The sequence below is a fragment of the Schistocerca serialis genome, chromosome 2 (genome assembly GCF_023864345.2).
Source record: "Schistocerca serialis cubense isolate TAMUIC-IGC-003099 chromosome 2, iqSchSeri2.2, whole genome shotgun sequence".
Classification (NCBI taxonomy): Eukaryota; Metazoa; Arthropoda; class Insecta; order Orthoptera; family Acrididae; genus Schistocerca; species Schistocerca serialis.
The window spans coordinates 312,475,130-312,499,938 of NC_064639.1; the positions used below are offsets into that span (position 1 = coordinate 312,475,130).

General features: G+C 37.9%; 1 protein-coding gene across 1 annotated transcript in view; it reads right to left on the reverse strand.

Moving 5' to 3' along the window:
• Nucleotides 1–256: 256 nt before the first annotated feature.
• Nucleotides 257–24,809, reverse strand: part of LOC126457096 (WD repeat and FYVE domain-containing protein 2) — a 77,652-nt gene continuing 53,099 nt past the window's right edge. Inside the window, exons 4-7 of the mRNA XM_050093125.1 lie at nt 23,965–24,204; nt 23,705–23,810; nt 9,893–10,125; nt 257–1,066 (exon numbers count right to left, since the gene is read on the reverse strand). Of these exons, the coding sequence (XP_049949082.1) occupies nt 928–1,066; nt 9,893–10,125; nt 23,705–23,810; nt 23,965–24,204 (718 nt within the window). The 3' untranslated portion in view covers nt 257–927. The remainder of the gene's footprint in view (nt 1,067–9,892; nt 10,126–23,704; nt 23,811–23,964; nt 24,205–24,809) is intronic.

Genomic DNA, 24,809 nt, shown 5'->3' on the forward strand with positions numbered 1-24,809 from the left:
TCCACACAGATGTTTGCTGCAAGATACTATTACATGCGAATATGCTCCTACATTTTTTAAGCTTCCAACCAAAATTCTCATAAAATTGCACATCTCATATACAACTATACTCTTTTAGAAATAATTCTGTAAGAGCGATACAAATAAACGATTCTCTTGTAATGCATATACAGTGATCAGTAAGAAGTTCCAGAAGAAATAGGATTCAGCAACCACTTACACAAAATAAATAAGAACTTCAATAACAAGCCAAACATACAAAGACAAATTTTTATTTTAGGATACTATAAATTCTCAAAAAATTTTAATAATCAACAAAATGAATTTCTACTGAAGACAAGATGCATCCAGATGGTAAGTAAATACTCTTACAGAATTAATAAGAAACATCAAATGCAAATATCTCAACTGCCTGTAAACGGATGGAGCATCTGGGATACTAGTAATGAACATTCATAAATACTGGCACTTAATTATAATGGGAATTAATAATACTCTGATAACATATAACTGACTTTTCATAGATGATTGACAACTGCATCACTACTATAAAATAAATTTCTAAACAACAAAGGAGCATTGCTGATATTACTATTTAACATTATAAATATTTTAGCATCATAAATGAACATTGTTCAAATCTAGTAGAAATAATTTTACAAATTCAGTTTAATAAAGCTCTGCCTTTCTGACTATTAACACGTTAGCATTATATAACATACTGATTTCCAAGTCATTTGGCAATAAAATAAATCAGTCGTACTTTCTTTTACATATTCCTCACATATAACAGTTTATTTACATACACAATTATATACACATATATATCTTATTTATACTTTGTAGTTCCATCAGTCTCTTTCGCTGCATATAGTGAAGCAATTTAGCTGCACCATATCTGATATCCACCAAAATACTCTTACGTCTTCACTGTAGGAGAGCCGAGACATCCCACACTTTGATCAGACGGTCCTGGCCAACTGTTAACAACCTTTTTCGTGGTTCATCTAAATCCATATAGACAATGCTATGTTTTGCTTCATGGAATGTTGCCATTGGTGTATGACTGAAATAAAGAGGGCACATCAATTTGGAAAATGAGTACAAGAACTATCTACAACTAAATACTTGATGCACATGCCATACGGAAATAAAAATAAAACATATAGCCTACTTACAACCAATGGAAGTTTTAGTGGTTTGTAGCATGCAAATGAGAATAAAAACTTTTTATTGTCTACAATAAGAGCTTTCTGATTTGAATTCATGCCTTTGCTAAACTTAAGTCTTTTTCCAAAATGGTATTTGCTTGCTTTCTTCCTTTGGTTCTATTTCAGTTTTCAATAAATAATTGTTTCTGTTGTAAAGCAACAGTGTTTTCTCTCTGTTGAAGTGGGTCCTCCTCTGATTCAAGGTGTCTGTTGACATTAGCTTTCTTTTCCCATCCAAATCTACAGAACACAGATTTTGAAAATCTGTAGCATATAAGCCCTGGTAAGCACGGTGCCAAGTCTTTTTGTAGGTATTCATAGCCATGTGACCCATTCTTGACACAGAGGTAACCTACTAGATACTTAGGGTAGAAGTAGAACCCAAAATAATTCTACTCACATTTTACAGGAAGAGTCTTTGCATGGTCAAAAGAAGTCGACCAGTTTTGTTTTCAGATAGTATAGCGCAGGTACTATATAATGTAGCAGTCTCCTGTGAGCGTAGACAAACAAGAACTTTGATCGTCCAACAGGGAGGAGGATTGTGAGGAAAGTCATGCCACCCTCTTGAAAGCAGTCAAAACCCATGTGATTCTACAAAGGCAGAACTGACACATGGTTACACAGATTGCTGATTTCTTCTGGTGTTGTGAGAAATGTATTTTAATCTCTTGATGAACCAGGATTATTCTCTACATTCATTTCAAAATAAGAAAAGAAAACAAAGAGAAACACACAAGTCAAAGCAAAGCAGATTGTACAAAGCATTTGGCAACAAGTACTGCACAATTTCTTGTTGAGGCTGCAGCACCGTAAATGACACACTTCTTACCGGACCTCTGCCATATGTAACAATAGTTCAAACCCCTGCCACCTAAAACATATGTTGAAGTGCCTGCATTATACCAACTTAGGCTCTAGCAGACAACCTTATGTGTTTCTTTGTTCTAAGATTCTAGGTCCCACAGCTGAGCCCTATATTTCCCATACATATCTTTTCTCTGATACAGATCATTCAATCACCCCAGTTGACTTGGAACCAGAATGTAACTTACAAATGCATTGATATGTTGTCATGTTCATGCATATGTGCGCTTGTTATTTTGCAAACAGGTTCTTATGCACATTCCCTTTCATACTGGGCTCTGCTAGATGTCATGCAATTAATAATAACCAAAGTTTGGTTACTTTTTTGAGATTTGAGATGTTTTTGAGTTTTTTTGAGAACCAGTTAACAAGTTTTTTGGGATTAGAAGAGTTGAGGACAACAAAAGAAATAAACAGAAAAGCAAAAATGGCCTGAAGATCTTTTGGTAAACTAAAAAAAGGTTTTAAAAAATAAGTTTCCAATGTGTCTGACACACAAGGTTTAGATTTTGTGCCTGCCGGCAGTTCTGACTTACATCCAGTGTAAATTCGAAGTTAATTAAAAACACAGGGTTTTGTCAGTAAGAAACAAATAGGTGTGAATTATGAATTCCTAGGAGAGGGGGAAAGGAGGGACGAGAGAACAGACAAAAGTGAAGAGAGGATTGAGGCATTTTCCAGAAGAAAAGTTCATAGGACTGTTTTTGTGATAGAACAGTTTAAGTACTTATGTTCAATATAACCCAATAACAACCTGATTCTAATATACAAGTATATTTTAATGGGATGTGCAATGCTATAATTAAGTAAATATTTCCACAATTCTAGATATTTTAAACTATTTTTCACATTAAAAACATAACATTTATAGGCACTTTCTTCATAAAGCAGTGTCAGTAGGTTATAATTAATAAACATTTCTTTTATCAAATGTTATTTTAAACCCTCAGAATGCATGAGAACATAGCAGTAATACTGTTGTTAATAAAAATTACAATCAAGGAACCCACAGAAAGGTACAAAAAGAAAATAACATAAATAAAATACCACTGTTTTATTCAGCGGACCATACATTATGATGGACAGTTTCTCTGTTATAATTTCTAGTTACTGAACGACCTTTTGTTTCTCCTCCTCCTCCTCTCCCTTTTTCTTCTCCCAGTCCCACAAGGATATCTGTTTTCTAAATAACATCTGGTTGCTGGTGGCTAGTGTCAAAGCACACTGTGTAACCACGAACTACTTTCATCATCCATTTACTTAAATAAATCCTCAACTTCCTTTTCTTTTTCTGGCTTCATTAAATTAAATGGCAGTGTTGATAAACTTAGTTTTTCAATACTCCATTACTGTACATCTGTTCCCACAGTCAGAATGATGTATATGGACCTTTATATGTTAGTGAGCCTAGTACTGAACCATCTACTTTGTATTTCAGAACAAAATACTTCTGAATTTTAAACACAGTTCCCTTGGCAATAGGTTTCTTGAAGTCATAAGCACTCGTTACATTAAAATGAATTGAGCAGCGCTGCACACACATGACTCAGGAAGAAACTGCTCTGTTCTCTAGCTTTAAGATAATGAAACATGACTTTGATTAGATATTCTATGTAACACACTGTTTAATTTTAAACAATTTCTTGAAAAATGGAACACAGACCTCGGGACCCTTCTTCCAGAAAATACCTCAGTTGTGATGTGATGTACGAAATGGAGGTGGGTAGGACACAAAAAGTCAGGCAAATGGAAGATGGGCAGATCAGAGAAGCACTTTGCAGGATTCCAAGACACGCTGAAAGACTGACGGTGATTCAACAGAAAGGCACAGATGAAATTAGAAAATATGTAGGAGCAATGTGGATGTTGGAAGCTGAGGATCATAATGCATGGACAACTCTGGAGAAGGCCTTTACCCTACAGTGGCTGACTGTGACGACAATGATGATTACCAACCTCTTGTTCTTCCCTTCACATAATTACTAGCCACAGGAACACACACATCTCACCTGTAGCATTCTAGCCATCCCACCTCACTGGACTGTTAATAAAAATATCAGCACAATGTTCTTCTGATCTGTTTAAGGAGATTCTTTGTCATCTTTATGAAAACTCTAAAATCTAGCCCCACATCATTCAAAACTCTTCAAGTTCCAATGAAAATAGCTTCTCGCTGCACAGGTCTATAACACAGTTTTATGACATTACAATCATCAAACCACTCCTCCACAACATTGTGCCTGCTTTCCCAAAATCTTTCGTAGACTTTTTCTAACTATTACAGGAACAGTTCCACACTTGACCCCCCCCCCCCCACTCCCCCAGAAGGCCCAATGGTACCAATTGACCTCAGTGTCATCCTCAGCCAAATGTGGGTATTTGGGGTGGGGGCTCAACACACTGCTCTCCTTTGTCAGTTTTCATGACCTGAAATCATCATTATTTGGTCAAGTGGCTCCTCAACTGGTATCATAAGGCTGAGTGAACCCTGGTAGGTCAAAAACATACGGTCATCTCCCGAAGTGCTAATCACAACAATTGATGGTGCTAAATTTCAGTGATCTGATGGAAACCAGTGCAACCACATCAGCACAGCTGTTGACAACAGTCCCATCACTGGTATTAACAATTTCAGCATCAAGCAATGATGTGGAGTTACTCTTCATATTTCTGATTTGCATGAAGTTTTTCAAACTGTCTACAAATCAAACTGAATGCTGGAAGAGAGATCACAGAAATAACTTACAATACGCTCTACTACAATACACTCTTCATCACAGCAGCATCTTCATCTTCAAACAGCTCATTTTGCAAAGTCTTGACACTTCATACTTTTGGTGCAGGGGACTTGCTGTGTCACAAAACCAGGTCCTCTTATTCACATGATCTGTGTTTCATGTTACTGTCTTCCATCTTTCTTCTATTTTTCCTCCTTTTTTTAATGCACCTCATTGTGTACTACCACACTGTTCTGATTTAGTTTCCACTCTTGCTGCTTCTTCCTCCTCCTCCTAAATTTGGCCCAATAGAGCATGCTTATGTTCCTCTTTCTAATTTCTCCCCCTTCATTTTAACCTGACTGACTTTTTCAAAAACAGCAGTTTTGTAAGTTCAAGTTTTTAAATATTATCTGTTGTAAACCACTGTTAATTTCCATTTCACCATATCTTGTCATAATTCTCTTGGTCAGTGCTGCTGAGTATCTTTGCCTTTCTTAAAATAATTTACTTCACCTCTTTTGTCACTATTCTGCAAACAGGATTACCCAGTCCCCAAACAAGAGATGAACTTTATTTGTGCCTGAAGCTTGTGCGTTTAAGACCTGTGTATGTCTCCCTGGTCCACAAATACATACATCAAATTCACACAAAGAACCATGGCATACACTCAATGTTGAATAACATAAACAATAAATTAAATATACAAATAACAACTTCATATCACTAACATTTTAACTATAAAAGCTTATAAAAATTGCTTGGGTTCTTTTTATACCAAACTGACACATAACTGATAAAAATTACTCATTAAGCAGAGAACTGTAATCAAAATTTTAGTCTTTTGCACCATATGCTCCACAATTTACAAGTTTCTGAGTCAACTCAAGAGATGTGCCTAAGGCCACTATTACACAATGCACCTAAGGTGTACGCCTATGCAACAGTGCCCAAAGTGTACATGTTTGGAAACACACACAAGTTCATGTTGACTGATTACACACACGATATGTGCACGATACTAATCACCATGAATCTAAGCATGCACACTAGACAGCAGTAACTGCACAAAACTCTATGAAGAATGTCTGATTTCTTGTAAAGTAATTCATTTGAGTTAAAAAATTTGTAAGTGTTCAATCTTCCAATTTATAAAGTAATTATTGTTGTCTTACAGAGCTATCACACAATTATACTATTACTGTTCTGAATTATGCACACAACTGTTCATTTCATATTATGACACTTGTTCCTGCAATAATATTTTCTCCCAAGTCTATGTTTGTACAGCATTTTACACATGGAGGACACAGTTGTTTTTGGAGTTACTGCTCTGGCAGTGTCTGTAACCACTAAAATTTGGGCAGAATGACAACAACAATTGAAAGCCAGATGTTAGGTCAGAACCTGGCTGGAAAGAAGAGAAGATGGCAGGGGCAAATGGTCCCTATTAATAAAGGGATGGGGGCCCAAAGAGCCAAAGGAATTTTGACACTTCATGAATATGGATGTGGCTTGTTTTAAGACATGCCACATTGATAAGATAGGAAGGAATTTGCTTACCTGACACTGGTGCAATTTCACCTTGTTGGAAGTAAGAATTTAACAATATTTTGTGAGTTTGCCAACTATATCCAGTTTTTCCTTCCTAGCATGGTGAAATACAACCAGAAAAGTAATCAAGTGGAACATGAACTTTCGACAATTGTGCTATGTACACAATTGAAAATCACACATCTATAGTTATATGAATATTTCCTCAGAAATAAACGATTGCTGTTGAACATTATTATGATACAGTAGATCACGAGGATCATACAGACACTTTTACTTACTATATGCCTGGATTTGCATCTTAGTACTTGTTTGGTCCATTTCATTTCTAGATCACGCAGCATTCAGTACAACGAAAGCTTTTTGCAAACACCTTGCATAAAAGAAAGCCTGCTGGCAAAAATATTACTTTTGTGTAATTACTGCATAAACGAAAATTTGCTCACTAAAAAAATGTGTAAAAATCTCCAATATGAATAGCTGAAGTTAGCTGCTAGGCACATATAACAACAGTAACAAGCAGCAAGCATACTCTTTGAGTACCCCTGTCTGTGCACTCGCGCACTGCTGCCATCTAGTGCGCCTGCGCATATAATGCATGCGTTAATTCTTTTACGTGCACCTGTTGTACTACCAGATGGCAGTTGTGCTAGATTGCTGTCACACTAGACCTGTACTGTTCGTGGCAGATCATCATGTAGTACTTCCTTACAGGAACATTTTCTTCCTCTATGTGATACTTCACTGCAGGAATGTTTGTCAATGTTCTCAGCCACACTACAAGTTTCTAAAGGGTTATTCATGAATACCTCGAGTGTCTGCTAATGTAACGATGCACAAACTACAAGACGTACAGAAATGCACACACATCAGTTGGTGGAGCATTTCTCCTTTTTAACTCACGTTACAGGTGCTCAATGTGGGTACTGTTTGTTACGCAACGAACGCCAGTGAAAGATGAAGAGTGTTTGTATGCACAATTAGCTGAAGCCCCTGCAGGCACAATGACAGCTGCCCACTTTGGAAATCTGTCGACTGGGTCGCCTATCGGCAGGTACAAACCAATTCGATACAATATGGAGCTGATGATTTGTCTACATGTTCTGACAAGGAAGGAGGCTAGGGCAACTATGCAACAGTGCACATTGTTAGTTTAAACTTGGACAGATGCTCTGTGTTCATTTTTCTTTATGTCTAATAGTTTTTGCAGTCTTCTGAAACCCGGAGATACTTACGAATAACCTTGCATATGTTTTAAAAACCATTCCAGTAATACTGTTCCACACCTCAGCATCACCAGTCAGTTCTCAGCAATGGCATATGTCCGAAGACACCTGAAGATAAACTCTCAGACTGAAACTAGTGCAGCAATTTTCTTCATAATTTAGAAAAAAAGAGTTTTTCTTGCACAGTGAAAAGACTCAGCAGAACATCCACAGACTTACAAAGCTATCCTCCCTGATCGAAAGTAGTAAGTAGTGAAGATAAGTAAGTTTGCTCAGCTAGATCTGGGGTAAACTACTTTTGAATAACCTACTAAAAATGTAACCAAGTCGGTTCTGAGTCAACGAATGAACTTTTGCTCGGAGGCAATGAAAGTTCAACAGTATTTTACCCATCTAACATATAATAGGAATGAATCCAGTTTCATATTACACTTATGTATTCCATTTACCATAAACACACTCTGATAACATTTCACCTCTGACAATGCACTTCCTCTTCCCTTGCGAGTCTGTAACAATCAACCATTTGTGTTAATATGGTGAAGCCGATAAATTAACTATGCCTCTGAGGCACAAGAACTGCCCCATTATGTACATAAAAACCCAATCAATAAAACTTATGTTCAAAATCAATGACCAAGAACAGTGCTGTACAACAGAAAAAGGGATTTACTTTCAATGTTGTGCTGTGTAACACAAAATACAGAACAATCACATCCTTTCTTCATGGCAATCCAGTTAGAACTGAACAAGCTAACTTAACAGATAACTATTGACATTCAAGAACCTAATTAAAACAGTTATGTCTGACCTGCTGACATTAACTAATCCTGATGATGAAGTTGAGAAGCCCTTTGAGACTGTTTGCAGCTGATGCTATCATTTACTGTCTAGTAAAGTCATCAGAAGATGAAAACTAATAACAAAATGATTTAGACACAATATTAGCATGAGACAAAGAGTGACAATTGTCTATAAACAATAAAAAGTTTGAGGATTCCTTTAAGCTGAAGATCCATAATAAATCAGACAAATTTAAAAATTATATATTCAAATTTATACTTATGAATTAAACTTTACCATTAATTAAAATTTAACAACACAAATTGAAACATCTTACTGAAAGTGTTGTAGGAACATCACAGCAAAGACTGCATTTTATAGGCCGAACACTTAGAATATTTAACAAATCTACTAATGAGACTGCCGACATTATGCTTTTCTGACCTCTTCTGGAATCCTTATCCAGTAGAATTGATGAATGATATCAAAGAAGTGCGGATCTTTTTGTATCATCGTGAAACAGGGAACACGAGTACCATGACACAATATGTGAACAAGAATGGTGTCCTCTATCAATAATGTTTCTTTCAGATGATTCATCTAATACTCACTTGATTCACCACGGCAACCCATTGTGAAATTCTATCATCCATAAAAACTGACTCACTTCCATTTCGTATTATTTCAATAATAGCCTTTCTCAACCAAGGTTGTTAATAATTCCCCTCCCATACATGTAGAATGTTCAGTATTGTCTACTTTTCCGTTCTGCTTCTTCTCTTTCCCTAGTGACTAAATATAAATAAATTCCCTAATATCTTTAAAAATTCAAGTTCCCTTTCTCTGATTCCTCAGCCAGTTAATTTTATATTGTACGAATACTGCTCATTCTTGGCATGTTTCTCTCTATTCTGGCTGAGGTCTCGAAACCCACATTCTATGGGGAACAGTCAAAATGAAAACAAGTGAGGTGGAAAAAAGTAAGTAGACTGTTCATTACAGCCTGGGTATGATCATGGTTCCAGAGACGAACACAAAAATTTTTCCTTGAAGGCATCAACTGCCTTGACTTAGAGTGGGATAAATGTATTAAAAGTTATGGTGATTACTTTTGAAATAGAAACAGCCTGCTTACTTTTTCCATCTGTCTCTCTTTCATTTGCATGCCACTTATATGTACACAGTCCCTATCTAGCTCATCCACAATCACTATTTTTATCAGTATTTTTATAAAAACAACTAGATGACTACATTTTAGTTATATATAGCTTGGCAAAACAAACTAAATAGAAAAAAAAAAAAATTGTGCACACAAGCATAATTCACACTCGTAGAGAATGCAGTTAGAAGTTCACTGCAACATGTTACAAATACATTCGACAATTTACACTAAAATAATTTCTCTTTTTTTTTTACAGAGTAAGAATATCAGAAAGAGTCACAGGAAAACAATAAACAAATATTGCTTATCATAGTTTATTTTCCAATTTTCTGCAGAAAAGCACTGTAAATATAAACAATTTGTATCACTTACTCAGCATCCTTCAGCTGGACATGACAAGGGTCACAGACGCGAACATCAAATTCAAATCCCATGATGGGAATAGTTGAACGACCATTGCTGCACCGATCACATACTGCACGACCGCATAACCGACAATGGTGCTGTCGCAGACCCAGTTGGCGTTGGTCCATCATGGCACGCAAATTCCAGAAGAACGGACGTCCGCAACGCTGACATGTATCAGATTCCTGCCATTCGGGAGTCTATGGCACGAAGCCCATACAGAACTGTTAGATCACACCTTAATGGAAGAAATTTTAGTAATTTTTGTCATACTTTGCACAAAAGTAACCCACTCTCTGAAACCTAACTTCATATCCAAAGATCACGATTGTTACTTTTTCATAAGAAGGGATAATAAATAGTCTTAACTCTTAACAAAATTAAAATGTTTGAGATTAACTTTGAGACAGTTAAATGACAAGTAACAGTTATGCTAGTGTCTAATTCTGGCTACTGTGAACAAAATTTAAAAATTTCATGTACTCTACTTTAAATCATTACTGAGATTTAAACTGTTTTATTTTAGCTATTACTACATCATCACTATTCCTTTCTTATTCATACAATAGGGATTTTATTGCAAATGTATTTTATGCACCATTCATTTCACACAACCTTCCTACAATATATATGTACAAGGTCTAATCACTTTAATGTGACCACCACCCACATTCGGCATCAACAAGCAGTTGCCACTCATTGATGGCAGATGGCATTAGTAGCAATCAACAGCATATAAAGCATGTCAGGGGGATGTGGCAAACCATGCAGTTGTCATATTGTGGAAATTTAGCTATTTACACGATGCCCAACTGGGCACAATCATTAGCGTTTGGCAGAAGCATTTCCAAAATGGCTAAGTCTGTAAACTGTTCATGTATCGCTGTGGTTAAAATATACTAGGCTTGGCAAAATGGTACTATGCAAAACTAGTGCCAAGGAAACTGTGACACACGCGCCATGGACCACAGATGACAGTGGTGGACAATGGCTGCAGACATGCGTACAGGTGAGTATACATGCAACTGTTAACCAGGAGGCTACCAACAGTCTCTTCAATGACCATTGCGCTAACATTGCTGCGTATGGGCCTCTTCAGCAGGCACCTGTTCCATGCACCTGTGCTGACTGCTGTTCATCAGTAATGAGGGCTGGAATTTTCATGCCAATACTGGAATTGGATGTACACAGAGTGGCGACTTGTGCCCTTTTCAGATGAATCACATGCTCCAACAGACAGATGGCTGTTGACGTGTACATCACGAAACCTCTGAAAGCAAAGGGATCCAGGGCAGAGGAGGAAGCGTTATGGTTTGGGGAATGTTTCCACGGCATTCTCTGGGTGATCTCCTTATTCTGGAAGGCACAACGGATCAATACAAGTATGCATCTATCCTTGAGGGCCTTTTCCACCCCCACACGCACTGAATCTCTTCCTGAACATCTCACAGCAGTCCGTACTGCAAAAGGTGGTTAGTGAGGTTTCTAACAGGTGATCACTTTTTTCCTCTGCTGATGGCATCAACCAGAAGGATAATGCAACTTGTCAGACCGCTCGCAGTAAGTGTGTGTGCATGTGTGTGTGTGTGTGTGGGGGGGGGGGGGGGGTGTTTGAAGAGTAACAGCATTAGTTTACCATTCTCCCCTGGCCACCAGTCTCCTAGGATTTAAATCCAACCAAGAATCTGTGGGACCACCTCACTCGGGCTGATCATGCCATGGGTTCTTAGGTGGGAAACCTAGTGCAACTGACCATTGCTCCAGATCCTCACTGAGTCTCTTCCTGAACATCTAACAGCAATCCGCACTGCAAAAGGTGGTTAGTGAGGCTTCTAACAGGTGATCACTTTAATGTGACTGGACAATGTACTGCTGTAAATTTCCTTCTGTGTACCTCTCTTTGATCCAACACAATAAACCAAGCAAGGTTTGAAAAATACAATTGTCAGTCAACGGACTACACTACTTAAGAAATGAAGCACTGTAGAGAGGATTTCCACACAATAATGAACAGACATTTCATAATGCTGAACATATGTGACCAGCCATATAACTATAAGAAAGATCGCAAAAGCTCTGGCACTATTATTTTGCAAATCTATGAGAAGGGTAGCTGCTACTCACCATATAGTGGAGATGCTGAGTTGCAGATAGCTACAATGAAAAGTCTGTCCGAATGCGAGCTTTTGGCCAATAGGGCCTTTGTTGGAAATAGACAAAAAACACACACACACATATATTAATGCAGTCTCTGGCTGTTGAGGCTAGACTATGAGCAGCAGCGCATGATGGGAGAAACAACTGGGTGGTGGGGCTAAGTAGGAAAGGAAGAGGCTGGGGCGCGGAGGAGGGGAGATAGCACAGTAAGGTTTCCCTCCCTGCTCTCATTCCAGAACTACACAGCCCTCTATTCCACCAACACACCCACAGTGTTTTTACTTCTCTCCTTTTCCGCTACTCCCCTTTCTTCTCCTAACCGCCTGACTGCACCTAACTGCCCTGCCCTCTCTCCACCTCGTCCCTGTAAGCTCCCACAACCAGCACTTTACTGTCCCCCCTCCCCCCCCCCCCCATGCCCCCCTCCTCCTTACCACTACCACCACCACCCAAGCTTCACTCTTCATGTGCTGCTGTTCACAATCTGGCCTCAGCAGCCAGAGACTGCAGGTAGGTGTGTGTGTGTGTGTGTGTGTGTGTGTGTGTGTGTGTGTGTGTGTGTTGTGTATTTCCAGTAAAGGCCTTGTTGGCTGAAAGCTCACTTTCTGACAGTCTTTTTATTGTGCCTATCTGCGACTCAGCACCTCCCCTATATGGTGAATAACAACTATCCTTTCCATAATATTGTTACATACCATTCTGGATTCTCCATTGCTTGGTATTGTGCAAATCTCTCTCTCTCTCTCTCTCTCTCTCTCTCTCTCTCTCTCTCTCTCTCTCTCTCTCTCTCACACACACACACACACACACACACACACACACACAAACAACTAAAAAATATCATACTCAGACAGAGGAGTATAGGTGAAAATTTGTATCCATAACACTCCAATGGTGCTGATTTTTAAGTAACATTTAACTATTTTTTGTAGATGTGCTATGAATGAGCACAACTCCATTACTGGAAAGCACCATTACGATCATAGGACAAATGAAATGAACGCACTGGCAAAATTATAGGTGTTGGGAATTCTGCACACACTTAAGATGAATCAGATACAGTCTCTCTTAGCAAGCAATGTTAACCATACATCTGTCTGTGTAACAAATTTGTTGCTTGCTAATAGCACAGCAACAATAAATGTTGTCAATAATGTTATCACACCCCCAGCTATATTTCTATCTTCAGTTGAGACATGAAAATCTTCAAGTGTATCTGTCTCATACAAGAGGCATGAATTTTGTATAAAGATTAGTTTCAGTGGTGGTTTTGTTGAGTTACTTTGGAACTATGATTATGGGAGCTATACATGACTATCATGTCTACATACTGTGCTTGTAACCCTCTTTGGCAAAGCCAAATCCAACACATGGATCACAGTATCAAAACTAGGAAAAATAAATTTAATATTTAGCAAACAAAAAATAAAAACTGCTCAAACTCAAAGTAAAAAATATAAATTTCCTGACTACTTGAATGCGCACACAGAAATCTAGATCTAAATGGAAACAACAAGATTGATATTCATTAGAATGATGTCATCTTGTACTTAACTGTTGACTAGGCCTTGGAGTAGCTCTGTTTCACAGAGCTGAACCATGTGACTGTGGAATGACCAAATGCTCTAGAACTACAGCACTACACAGAGAAATTATGGGCAAAGCTTCAACAGATTGTACACCACACACTAGAGAAATATATGCCGAGTAAGTGAAATAAGAATCAAAATGACCCACTGTGGTTTAACAACAAAATTCGGAACGTGCTAAAGAAGAATGTGCACATGGTAACAGAAAAAAATTATTAGAGATTATTGCATCTATAAACAGATCAATGCGTGAGGCATACAATTACCATCACCATACCTTAAGAAAAGATCTTGCTGAGAACTTGAAAATATTCTGGTCCCATGCAAAATCACTAAGTAGGTCAAAGGCTTTTATTCAGGCACCTTGTGTAGCAACAGAAGACAGCAAAAGGAAAGCTATAGTTTCAAATGTCTCATTTAAGAAAATGTTCATGCAGGAATTTCTTACAAACATATCATTATTTGACAGTTGCATGGACTCATATGTGGAGGGCACAGTAATAGGCACCCCTAGCACAGAGAAGCAATTAAAAGACTTGAAAACAAATATGTCATCATGCCCAGATGAAATTCCAGTTTGGTTTTACAAAGAGTACTCTACGGCACTGGTTCCTTACTTATCTTGCATTTATCATGAATCTCTCACCCAGTGCAAAGTCCCAAGTGACTGGAAAAAGTTTAGGTGACTCCTGTATACAAGAAGACTAAAAGGACAGACCCATAAACTTACAGAACAACACTCTTAATATTGGCTTTCTGAAAAATTCTTGGACACATTCTCTGTTTAAATATTTAATTTCCTTGAGACTAAACAGCTTCTATCCACAAATTAGCACAGTTTTAGAAAGCATCACTTGTGCAAAAATCAGCTCACTCTTCTCTCATATGATATCCAGTGAACCATGGGTGAAGGCTAACAGGCAGACGCCATATTCCCAGATTTCCAGAAAGCATTTGACACCATACCACATTGCAAACTGTTGATGAAGGTACAAGCATATGGAATAGATTCTCAGATATTGAGTGGCTCTAAGACTTCTTAAGTAATAGAACCCAGTAGGCTGTTCTCAATTATGAATATGCAGCAGGAGTGCCCCACGGAAGTGTGACTGGACTGCTGCTATTTTCTATACACAGGAATGATCTGGTGGGCAGTGTGAGCAGCAATCTGTGACTGTTTGCTGATGATACTTTGGTGCACAGCAAGATGCTATTATTGAGTAACTGTAGGAGGATAACAATACAAGGCTACTTACTACGACAGGCCACAATGTTCAGATCAAGGATTTACTTCAAACTTTGTACACTTCTAGTAGTCCGTGTGCAAGCAGTGAGGAGTACTACTTACACAATTTTGAGAAAATCACAAGAGAATTTTTACGTGTTTATTATATACCACTGCATTGCAACACTGAGTACAAGATAGTGGTGGTCCAGTGGGAAGTGTTCAACCAGCGCATATGCTGGATCCAGTCCTGCTAATTTTTTTCTTTATTTCTTGGAGTCATAATTTTTTTAAACATTGGTCACATTATTTCTTCCATATTACATTTCACAGGTAATATAACAGAAAAAATACATGTATTTTATTGCATTTCCAATGTTATTTGACTGTTTACAAATTTTTATCATTACAACAAATATTATAATTATGGACAAGTAAATGACCAAAACACAAGTTTTCATGAAAATGTATGCCTGTCGCGATTTGTGAAATCCCTTACACTTGCAATCAGTAAGATACCCAGAACTGCTTTACACATGGGCAGTTCTATCACAGACACTGTGACAGGCTCCATTCGGCAGTTAACTTGTGCAGTTGTGAGACCTTGCTAACATATCAAGAACAAATAGCGTTACTGCAAATTTCTTGAAAATCACAAAAATTTACATTTTACTACAAAAGTGGAGATGACACACAATTCTTCACGTACTGTGGATAACGAATGTCATGAAAATTCAATGCATAATGCAGTTGAAAAATGTCAGTTAAAAGATTTGTGTACTGTGATATTATTCTTCAAGAATCGAACCTGTGTGTCTATCAACATACCAACGCTTTCGTTTGGTAAGTTACATCATCTTTGTTTTTAGATATATTTTTCCCACGTGGAATGTTTCCCTCTATTATATTCACAACAAGAAGTTTTAATTGATATAAGGTGACACAGCATTGTTGAAGCTGTCCTTTCCGAAACAGAAAAGAAAGGTACAGGTTGTGAATATCTCCTGGAGTTCCCACATTATGTTAATGGCATGGACAAATAAACTATGGTCAAAATACATAACCTTGTGGCAGGCAGTTAGTGAAACGTTGATAAAGCTAAACTGGAAAGCTAGAGCCATGAATATAATCACATTGGAAGTGTATGACCCAACTGAAGACTCATCATTGAAAGTAAAAGATTCTGAACAGATGCTGATAGAAACTACAGAAGCCATTCCAAGTGGCTATGAGCTGATACTGGCAGAAGATTTTAATGGCAGAGAATGGTAAGGGAAGAATAATAACACTACTTGGATGCATGAGGAAGATGTTGGGAATGAGAACAGGAAAAGGTTGGTGGATTTATTGGCGCAGTATGAATTTTGAGTGGAAAATACATTATTTGCTCACAAGGACAGACATAAATTTACACGGTATAACCATAGATTATCTAATCTTGAGGCAAAAAGTCAGTTTGAAAGTACAGGTGGTCAAGAGTTAAAAAATAGGCACACAGTGGAAGTGTCCACCACCTGGTGGAATGTACAATTTATATCTCCTATACCTTCTGGAAGGGTGGCGAACAGAAGAGGACGCAACATGCCAACAAGAATGAAATTATGAGGTACAACTTGGACAGTCTAAGGGAAGATGGTACTAAGTACTTTTATCAACAGTGGTAGTAAAAAAATTGGAGAGTGCAGAGAGAACAGCAGAACAGGAATATGAGCACGTAAAGGTGGCCAATGATGAAACAGCGAAATGAGCCCTTCGGGTATATGAAAAGAAGATGAAACCAGTTTGGTGTAATTTAGAAAAATTAAGAAAAGAGCAGCTTATATGATGTTCCTGAATGTGAACGATAGTCAAAGGAGAGAGCGATAGAGGACTCTAAATACAGAAGTAAAATGAGAAATGTTAAAAAAGAAAAACAAGGTGCACGAAGAAATATGTGAATATGTACAGAGAATGATTTGTGGGGCTAAGTTACATCATAAGAACATTAATCATGGTCAATGGACAAAGTATGTTATGAATTTAGTCCAGGAAAGTCAGCCTGAATTCTCACACAGATGTGAGGTGAGGATGGAACAGGACGAATTATGGCATTTAGGTATAAAAGTTCTTCAACAGGCTGTGAGGAGCTGTAAGACAAAGACATCAAATCAACACAGAGAAGTACTATTTTCTACCCGAGCCTCTTCGATTTTCATGAAGTTTGGTATGTTCATTGCATATGACAATAGAATGAAAAATACCAAATTACAGAATTTTAGCACACATAAGACAAGAATAATGGCCACTTGGAGTTCTAAAAAATGTGCAGAGAATCTGACAAACACTGCTGAGAAAACTGGCTGTAACTTCTGTTCTAGTACAGACAGAACAGTGAACCAGGTAATTTTGGAAAGGTCTTGAAACAAGCTTTTCAATGATAAGCAATTTTGTCATATTTGAAGACTTAAACAATTAAGGTTACTCACCTTGATCATCGACCTTGAATTTCTCAAAACATGTCACCTTCGAAATTGATGGGAAAAAAATTGCTTCTTCATGTTACACTATACAACATAGTAAAAAATTTAGTTGGGATGACAATGGGATTAGGAGATGTAAATTAATATGTACAGCAATGTGTTGCATTAATGCAAAATAAATTGTATTCAGACTCCAACAATATAAAACAAAGCACTGAAAAACAAGTTTATTGTTAAAAAGGCAGTGTTATAACAATGCACAGAGTGGTAACAATGTAGGCAGGCCAATATCAAGCTATCAAATATTATATGTCAGTGTGGCTGCTACACGTACACAAAGAGCTGCTGCAAGAGGTGTTGGATTTTGAAATTATACAATCCACTTTGAAGATGGGTTTTGAGAGGATCATGTATTACTGTAAACCATTCAGAGATGATGATCACAACAGATACAAGAACAATCTACATAAAGTGCAAATGGTTGATATGATTGGTGGCATAACAGCAGACTACAAAATAGGTGATAAATGTAGAAAAAAATTAATTCAGGACAAGGGCCGGTGGTTGACCCAGCTACACTGAAACAAATGGAAACCACAAACCTGCATAGCTCCTCAGGTGAACCAGACACATCTGTAGCCCCAAAAATTGATTTAGATGCATTAAATGATAGTTTCGTACCTTTTGGTTAGTCCCCAAGGAGAAAGAAGACACTGGAAGAGAAAAAATGTGCACAGAAAGATATTGGGCAAGTGGCTGAGGTATTCCGAAATAAATATACACCTAGTGTGGAAGAAAATGCAGATTATCAAACAAATGTTGAATCTGAAATGATAATGCAATTGAGAGAGAAATTCTGATATTTCCTCCAAGAATTTGGAGCATTTGGAGCATTTGAAGAATTGAAAATGAATTTGGAGTCCCTAACTATTCAGTGAGAAAAGTAAAACAATTAGTCAAAGAATATGGCATCTTAGCAACTCCCAATCCAAGACCTAAACATTTCTTAAGTGAACAAAGTGTGAACAGTGTCACAGAATTCTATAACAGAGACAATATAAGCCATTGTTTGCCTGGAAAGACTGATTTTGTCTCCGTCAAGGAAAATGGTTCCAGGACTTATAAACAAAAATGGATACTGTTGGGAAATCTGCACGAACTGTATCAGATGAACGTGCACGACCGAAAATAAGATTACTGAAATTCTGCCAGTTGCGACGCAAGAACTGTGTTTTGGCTAGTGCAACTGGTACCCAGTGTGTGCGTTTGCAGTAGTCACAAAAATGTGAAGATCGTGCTGGAACGTTCCAGATGAAGAGAGTTGACATGTGATACACACTGTCACCTTAGCACCTACAAACGCTGTCTTGGTTGGATAATTTGTAATCCTGCACTGCCAAAATGCTATATGTCCAGTTGTGGAAACTGCCCAAGTACATATTCCATCAAGCCGCACCTGCAAGAGTTGTCTGATGAAAATGAAATTGATGAAATAAAATGAACTGTGGACATGTACAGATAGAACACCTCTCTAGACATGTGTACCACCTGTGGAAGATTTCTTGGAAAACCTTGCAGGTACATTAAAAAAGCTTTTGTTGCATTCCTTCATAGCCACCCAACAGTGTGAATCTGCAAAATCTGAAAGACACACTTGGTGACAATGAATAAATTGTAATATGTGATTTTCCAGAATATTATCATTTATCCTGCACAATGAGGTGCAGAGGTTTTATTGGAACAATGCAGAGGCTGCCATTCATCCATTTGTTGTTTATTATAGACATCCAGAAAGTCGTGCCGTTGATGCCATTTCATTTGTTATAACATCAGAATGCCATAAAATGATACAGTGAGTGTTCATCTTTTTCAGTGTCACTTATTTAGCTTTATGAAATACCTTTTCCAATAAAGACCTAAGTATGTTTTCTACTTCTCAAATGGTGCTACAGACCAGTATAAAAATCACAAGAATTTTCCAACAAAACTTTTCATCAGGCTGATTTCAGCATCCATGCAGTCTGGCATTTTTTGGCCACATTATATGGCAAAAGACCATGTGATGGTATTGCTGGTATTGTCAAGAGGCTTGCTGCTCGTGACAGTGTGCAGTGTATCTACAATTCTCAGATAATGACACACAGACAGATGTCTGAATGGTGATCGAAGACCATTGCGGTGTGTCACTTTCATTATATGACTAACAGTGACTATGATGATGAAGAATCTCTCCTGCAAGAGTGATCTGCACACACTCGCACAAGTTACATTGTATTATTCCCACTGGCTATTACAATGTTCAAACGAAAGTTTTCTCCAATTTGTCAGACATCAGAAATGAGTCTTAGCTAGGTCCCAATGAGACTCATACTTTGACGTTATCACAGGGTTTGTTGGATGCTTGAATGTGTTTAGAATGTTAATGAAGATATCAATATGGTTGCAATTAGCTTCCTACATCCTCTTGGCCCTTCACCTTCATATGTATACCAAGAGAAACCTGATGCCCTAACTGTGGACAAGGAGGACATTCTTACAAAGGTTCATGTGAGAGCAGCAACAGGGCAAACATATTTTCTTGACCATAATATGTGCAGTGTCATGTGTCGCTTCCTAACATTGAAGCATAGTAAGTCTAGGTTACACAACTGTCACATTTGTTTCTGTAAATCTGAACCGGTTTACCACGCCTTCCAAGCATACATTCAGCTGGGATGCCTATATCATGTTTTGCATCATTGACAGTCACATGTCATAGTGTGTGACCTCCCATATTATAAATGCTTGCTACTGGCCTGCTAACTGTACTAAATTTCTGTGCTATATTATTAATACCACCTTTTTAATAGTAAACATATTTTTCAGAGCTTTGTGTTATGTTGTTGGAGTCTGAATACTGTTTATTTTGCATTAATGCAGCACATTGCTGGACATATTAATTTATATCTCCTTATCCCAGTTTCAAACCATCTCGATTTTTTACTATGTTGTGTAGTGTAACATGAAGAAGTAACATTTTCTTCATTCAATTTTGAAGGCGACATGTTTTGAGATATTCAAGGTCGAAGGTCAATGTCACTGATCTTCACTGTGTACATTCTTCAAATATGACAAAATGGATTATCACTGAAAAGCTTGTTTCAAGACCTTTCCAAAATTACATGGTTCACTGTTTTATCTTTATTAGAGAAGAAGTCACAGACGTTTTTGCCAGCACTGACTTTTCTGCACATTTGTAGAACTTCGAGTGGCCATTACTCTTGTCTTGAGCTAAGATTCTGTAATTTAGTATTTTTCATTATCTTGTCATGTGCAATGAACACACCAAATTTCATAATTGAAAAGGGTCAGATTGGCACCTATGCTGGTTTGACATGGAATGGCTCAGAAGGGTATGGATCAAAATATCCACAGCAAGGGAAGTCTGGTCCACAAATGCTATGGAGGCTGTTTGAAAGAGTATTAAATAGAGAGGAGGTTGGACTGCAGACGCATGTTGCATTAATTCACTGAGAGAAAATGTACAACAATTTACCCACTAATGAACTGTGGGTGAAGTTGAAAGAGAGAGAACTGGATCAAAGATTCTTAATGGATGTTATTACATTATACTGAGGTGACAAAAGTCACCGCATAGTGATATAAACATATACAGATGGCGGCAGTACTGCTTACACAAGTTATAAGAGGGCAGTATATCAGTAAAGGCATCAAATGTACTCAGGTGATTCATGCGAAAAGGCTTCCGACATGACTATAGCTGCATGATGAGAATTAACAGACTTTCATTGCAGACTGGTAATTACATCTAGATGCAGGGGACACTCCATTTCGGAAATTGTTAGGGAATTCAATATTCCCAGATCCGCAGTGTCAAGGGCATGCTGAGAATACCAAATTTCGGGCATTACCTCTTAGCATGGACAACACAGTGGCCAATGACCTTCACTTAACAACTGAGAGCAGCAACTTTTGCCTACAGTTATCAGTGCTAACAGACAACCAACACTGCATGAAATAATTGCCGAAATCAACGTGGGGTGTATGACGAATGTGTCTGTTATGACAGTGTACTGAAATCTGACATTATTGGGTTACGGCAGCAGACGACCAATGCCAGTGCCTCTGCTAACAGCATGACATCACCTGCAACACCTCTCCTGGGCTCATGACCATATAGGTTGGACCTTAGACAACTGGAAAACTGTGGCCTGGTCAATGAATCCCAATTTCTGTTGGTAGGAGCTGATGGTAGGGTTCGAGTGTAGTGCAGACCCCACAAAGCCATGGACCAAAACTGTCAACAAGGCATTGTGCAAGCTGGTGGTGATTCCATAATGGTGTGGGCTGTGTTTATATGGAATGGACTGGATCCTTTGGTACAACTGAACCAATCACTAACTGGAAATAGTTATGTTCACCTACTTGGAGACCATTGGCAGCCATTCATTGACTTCATGTTCACAAACAACAATGGATGACATTGCACCTTCCCACCACGCCACAATTGTACGAGACACACTGAACAATTCGAGCGAATGGTCTGGCCATCCTGAATGAAATTTATGGGACACAATCCCGAGGTCAGTTCATGGACAAAATCCTGCACCATCAGAATTTATGCAGTTATGGATGGTTATAGAGATACTTGGGTAAAAAAAAAACTTTTCACCAGCATACAAGCGCTACTCATAACACCACAATGAAGGTGAACAGAATAAACTGCTATGTAGTGTAATTCAGCAGGAATACAGGCAGGCAAGCAATATTCCGTCAGCCTGTTTGGGTTAGGCATAGCTTTCCTCGGATGAGAGTAAGACAGCCTGCCCATTTGGCTGGTATTGTGTGATAGCTTGCCTACCTTGGTAACAGACAAGCATGAGCAGGTTAAAAATGGAATGTGTGCACCTCTGGCACTGTATGTGGTGATGATTGAGGAATTATTACTACAAGAGTTTTTGTAATTTCAAGAAGCCATGGCAAATTTTGGTACGAGGGTTCAAAAAACTGTTGAAAAGTTAATGAAAGAGTTTCCTAATGTCATTGTAACAGGTTGTGGTTCTGGGAAACTTACCACAAAGCTCTATAATTCATTTTTAATCAGCATCATGCTTCTTTATGTGGGAAAAGAAAAACCTCTTGATAATAACTGATTCTTGGGGGAGGGGGCATCAAACGACTCCTGGTTAGTATGATGACATCTTTACTAGCAGTGCAGGTCTTAGAGCTTCCATGATTAAAGTCTTTGATTTGCCAATCATGTGACATTTATTTTAATAGGTGCAAGTTAATCACCAGTACTTCCAATATTCCACCTAACCATGCTACATTGTCCTCAGAGTTGCAGAGTGGCCATTTAACCTGCTTCCCTGTGTAGGTGTTTCTCATGTCCCATTAACAATCTTTCAATTTCATGCCTTACAAACAAGTCAGACTGGACAGCAGGAAACAAATTATTGGGTTGCTGACCACAGAAACACCATTGATAAAGGATTACCAATATATATGAGACTTTGTGTGGCACATAGAAACAGGAGAAATTCTGAACTTGTGCAGAGGTATGGATTTTTAATCCACAATTAATCCAGTAGTACAAAGCAGCATGCTAGATATAATGCAGATTATCTAGCCACCTCTGTAAAATGTATTTTAATAACAACACACCCTTCAGCAATGTTAACAAATTTCCTTATATTACAGCAGTATTAAAATAAGATAGACACATTATCTGAAGCATGAAAAAAATGGATGTCATAAGCATATAATATAATATTTCTGTCATTAAAATGTTAACAATAAAGTAATACATGGCAGTTTAGAAAATCTTTGCTTTCAAACATTTAGATGTTGGCAAATACTTCAATGGCTACTAAGTTATCCTTAACAACAATGCAAGTAACATATATCTCAAATTTGTGTATTCTTCCTGCACTGCAGTGTATAACTTGAAGAAATGTAAAGCATCCCTATCATTTCACAAATAAAAATTTTTAAATTTAAAAATTTTGTCTACTAGACAATTCAATTGCTTATGCTTTAGAATGATGTACTAGTTTTGATAAACTCCAGCTGTTAAAAATGCAGACACAGCAAGTAACTCAATCTTGGTACTGTACTTAGTGGCACTGCAATATGAAACCAACAATACACTGGCTTTCAATTAAGCAAATGAAATAATCTGTAATTTTCATTCCATACAAGATTCAATATCTGAGTATTATAAACACTGCCTAGTCTTTCACTGTCTTTTGTCAGATGAGCTAGTCACAGAAGAAAAATTACTTTACTATTGAAGCAATTCATCAACATAGAAAACACTCAGCAGCTTAACACTTCACAGGCCACTTACCTCCTTTCGTTCAGCTGTCATATCCCAGAAAACTAACACATGGTCTTCCCCTCCAGAGATAAGCTGCTGGCTGAGACTAGCATAGCAGAGTGCTGTCACCTTGTTACTGTAAAATGTAATAACGAGCTATATTACTGAATACTGGAATAGCATACATTTATTCTAAATGTTTATTTCACGGCTCCAAATACGAGAATCACCACAATAGGCACCTGACACTATCACAGTAATTTTTGCCTTCTTTTTTTATGCATACTTACTGGTGACCTTGTAGTTCATATGCAGTTCCTTGCTGACCACCAATATCCCAGACAATCACACTTTGATCAAAGCTTCCAGAAAAAAGCAGCTGTTTTTCAGAGTCCCAAGCTAGTGTACGTATACTTCCTGTGTGACCTTTCAGAGCAGTTATAACTTGAACACCAGTATTTTCCAATTTCAGCATTGTTATCTGTCCTGAGTAATCACCGACAAAAGCATGCTTTGACGGTGCATCAAATCTGAAAGTTGCTTAAGGAAACATGGTACACAGAAATGATAATCAGCAACATTATGCATCATGACATGAAATATGTGTAGATGTCTTGAAATTTGAATTAGTACTCTACTTTTGGCACATTTGTTAACAGCTAGGTACCAATTTTATTAAAGATAAAAGTAAGCGAGAGATTATATTATTATCACAATCATCAACAGCAGCAGCAACAACACTGCTGGATAAAGACTGCCTCTAAAGCATCCATGCAGAAGGCCCCATTTATTGTGAGACAACAACTTGTAACACTGTGGCACACAACAGTGACACACTGTCACAAGATTCATGTGACATGGGCAACACTGTGTGTCATGTCACAAGCTGCCGCAGCTATCTCCTGTGCTGAATGGATTCATGTACAACATGTTCTTTGTGGTAACACTAAATTCGGATACATGGAGTTCACAGATATTTACAGGCAGTCTGAGATGCTGTAAAGGCACTATGTGACTTTTCAGAACTTTTTCTAAACCTCTCCAGTCCTTTTCCTTCACCCCTCTTCCTTCCCTTTCAACCCTTCTGCAGAGAGGGACCACTGTCTCTGAAAGCTTGCAGATGTCATACCATTTT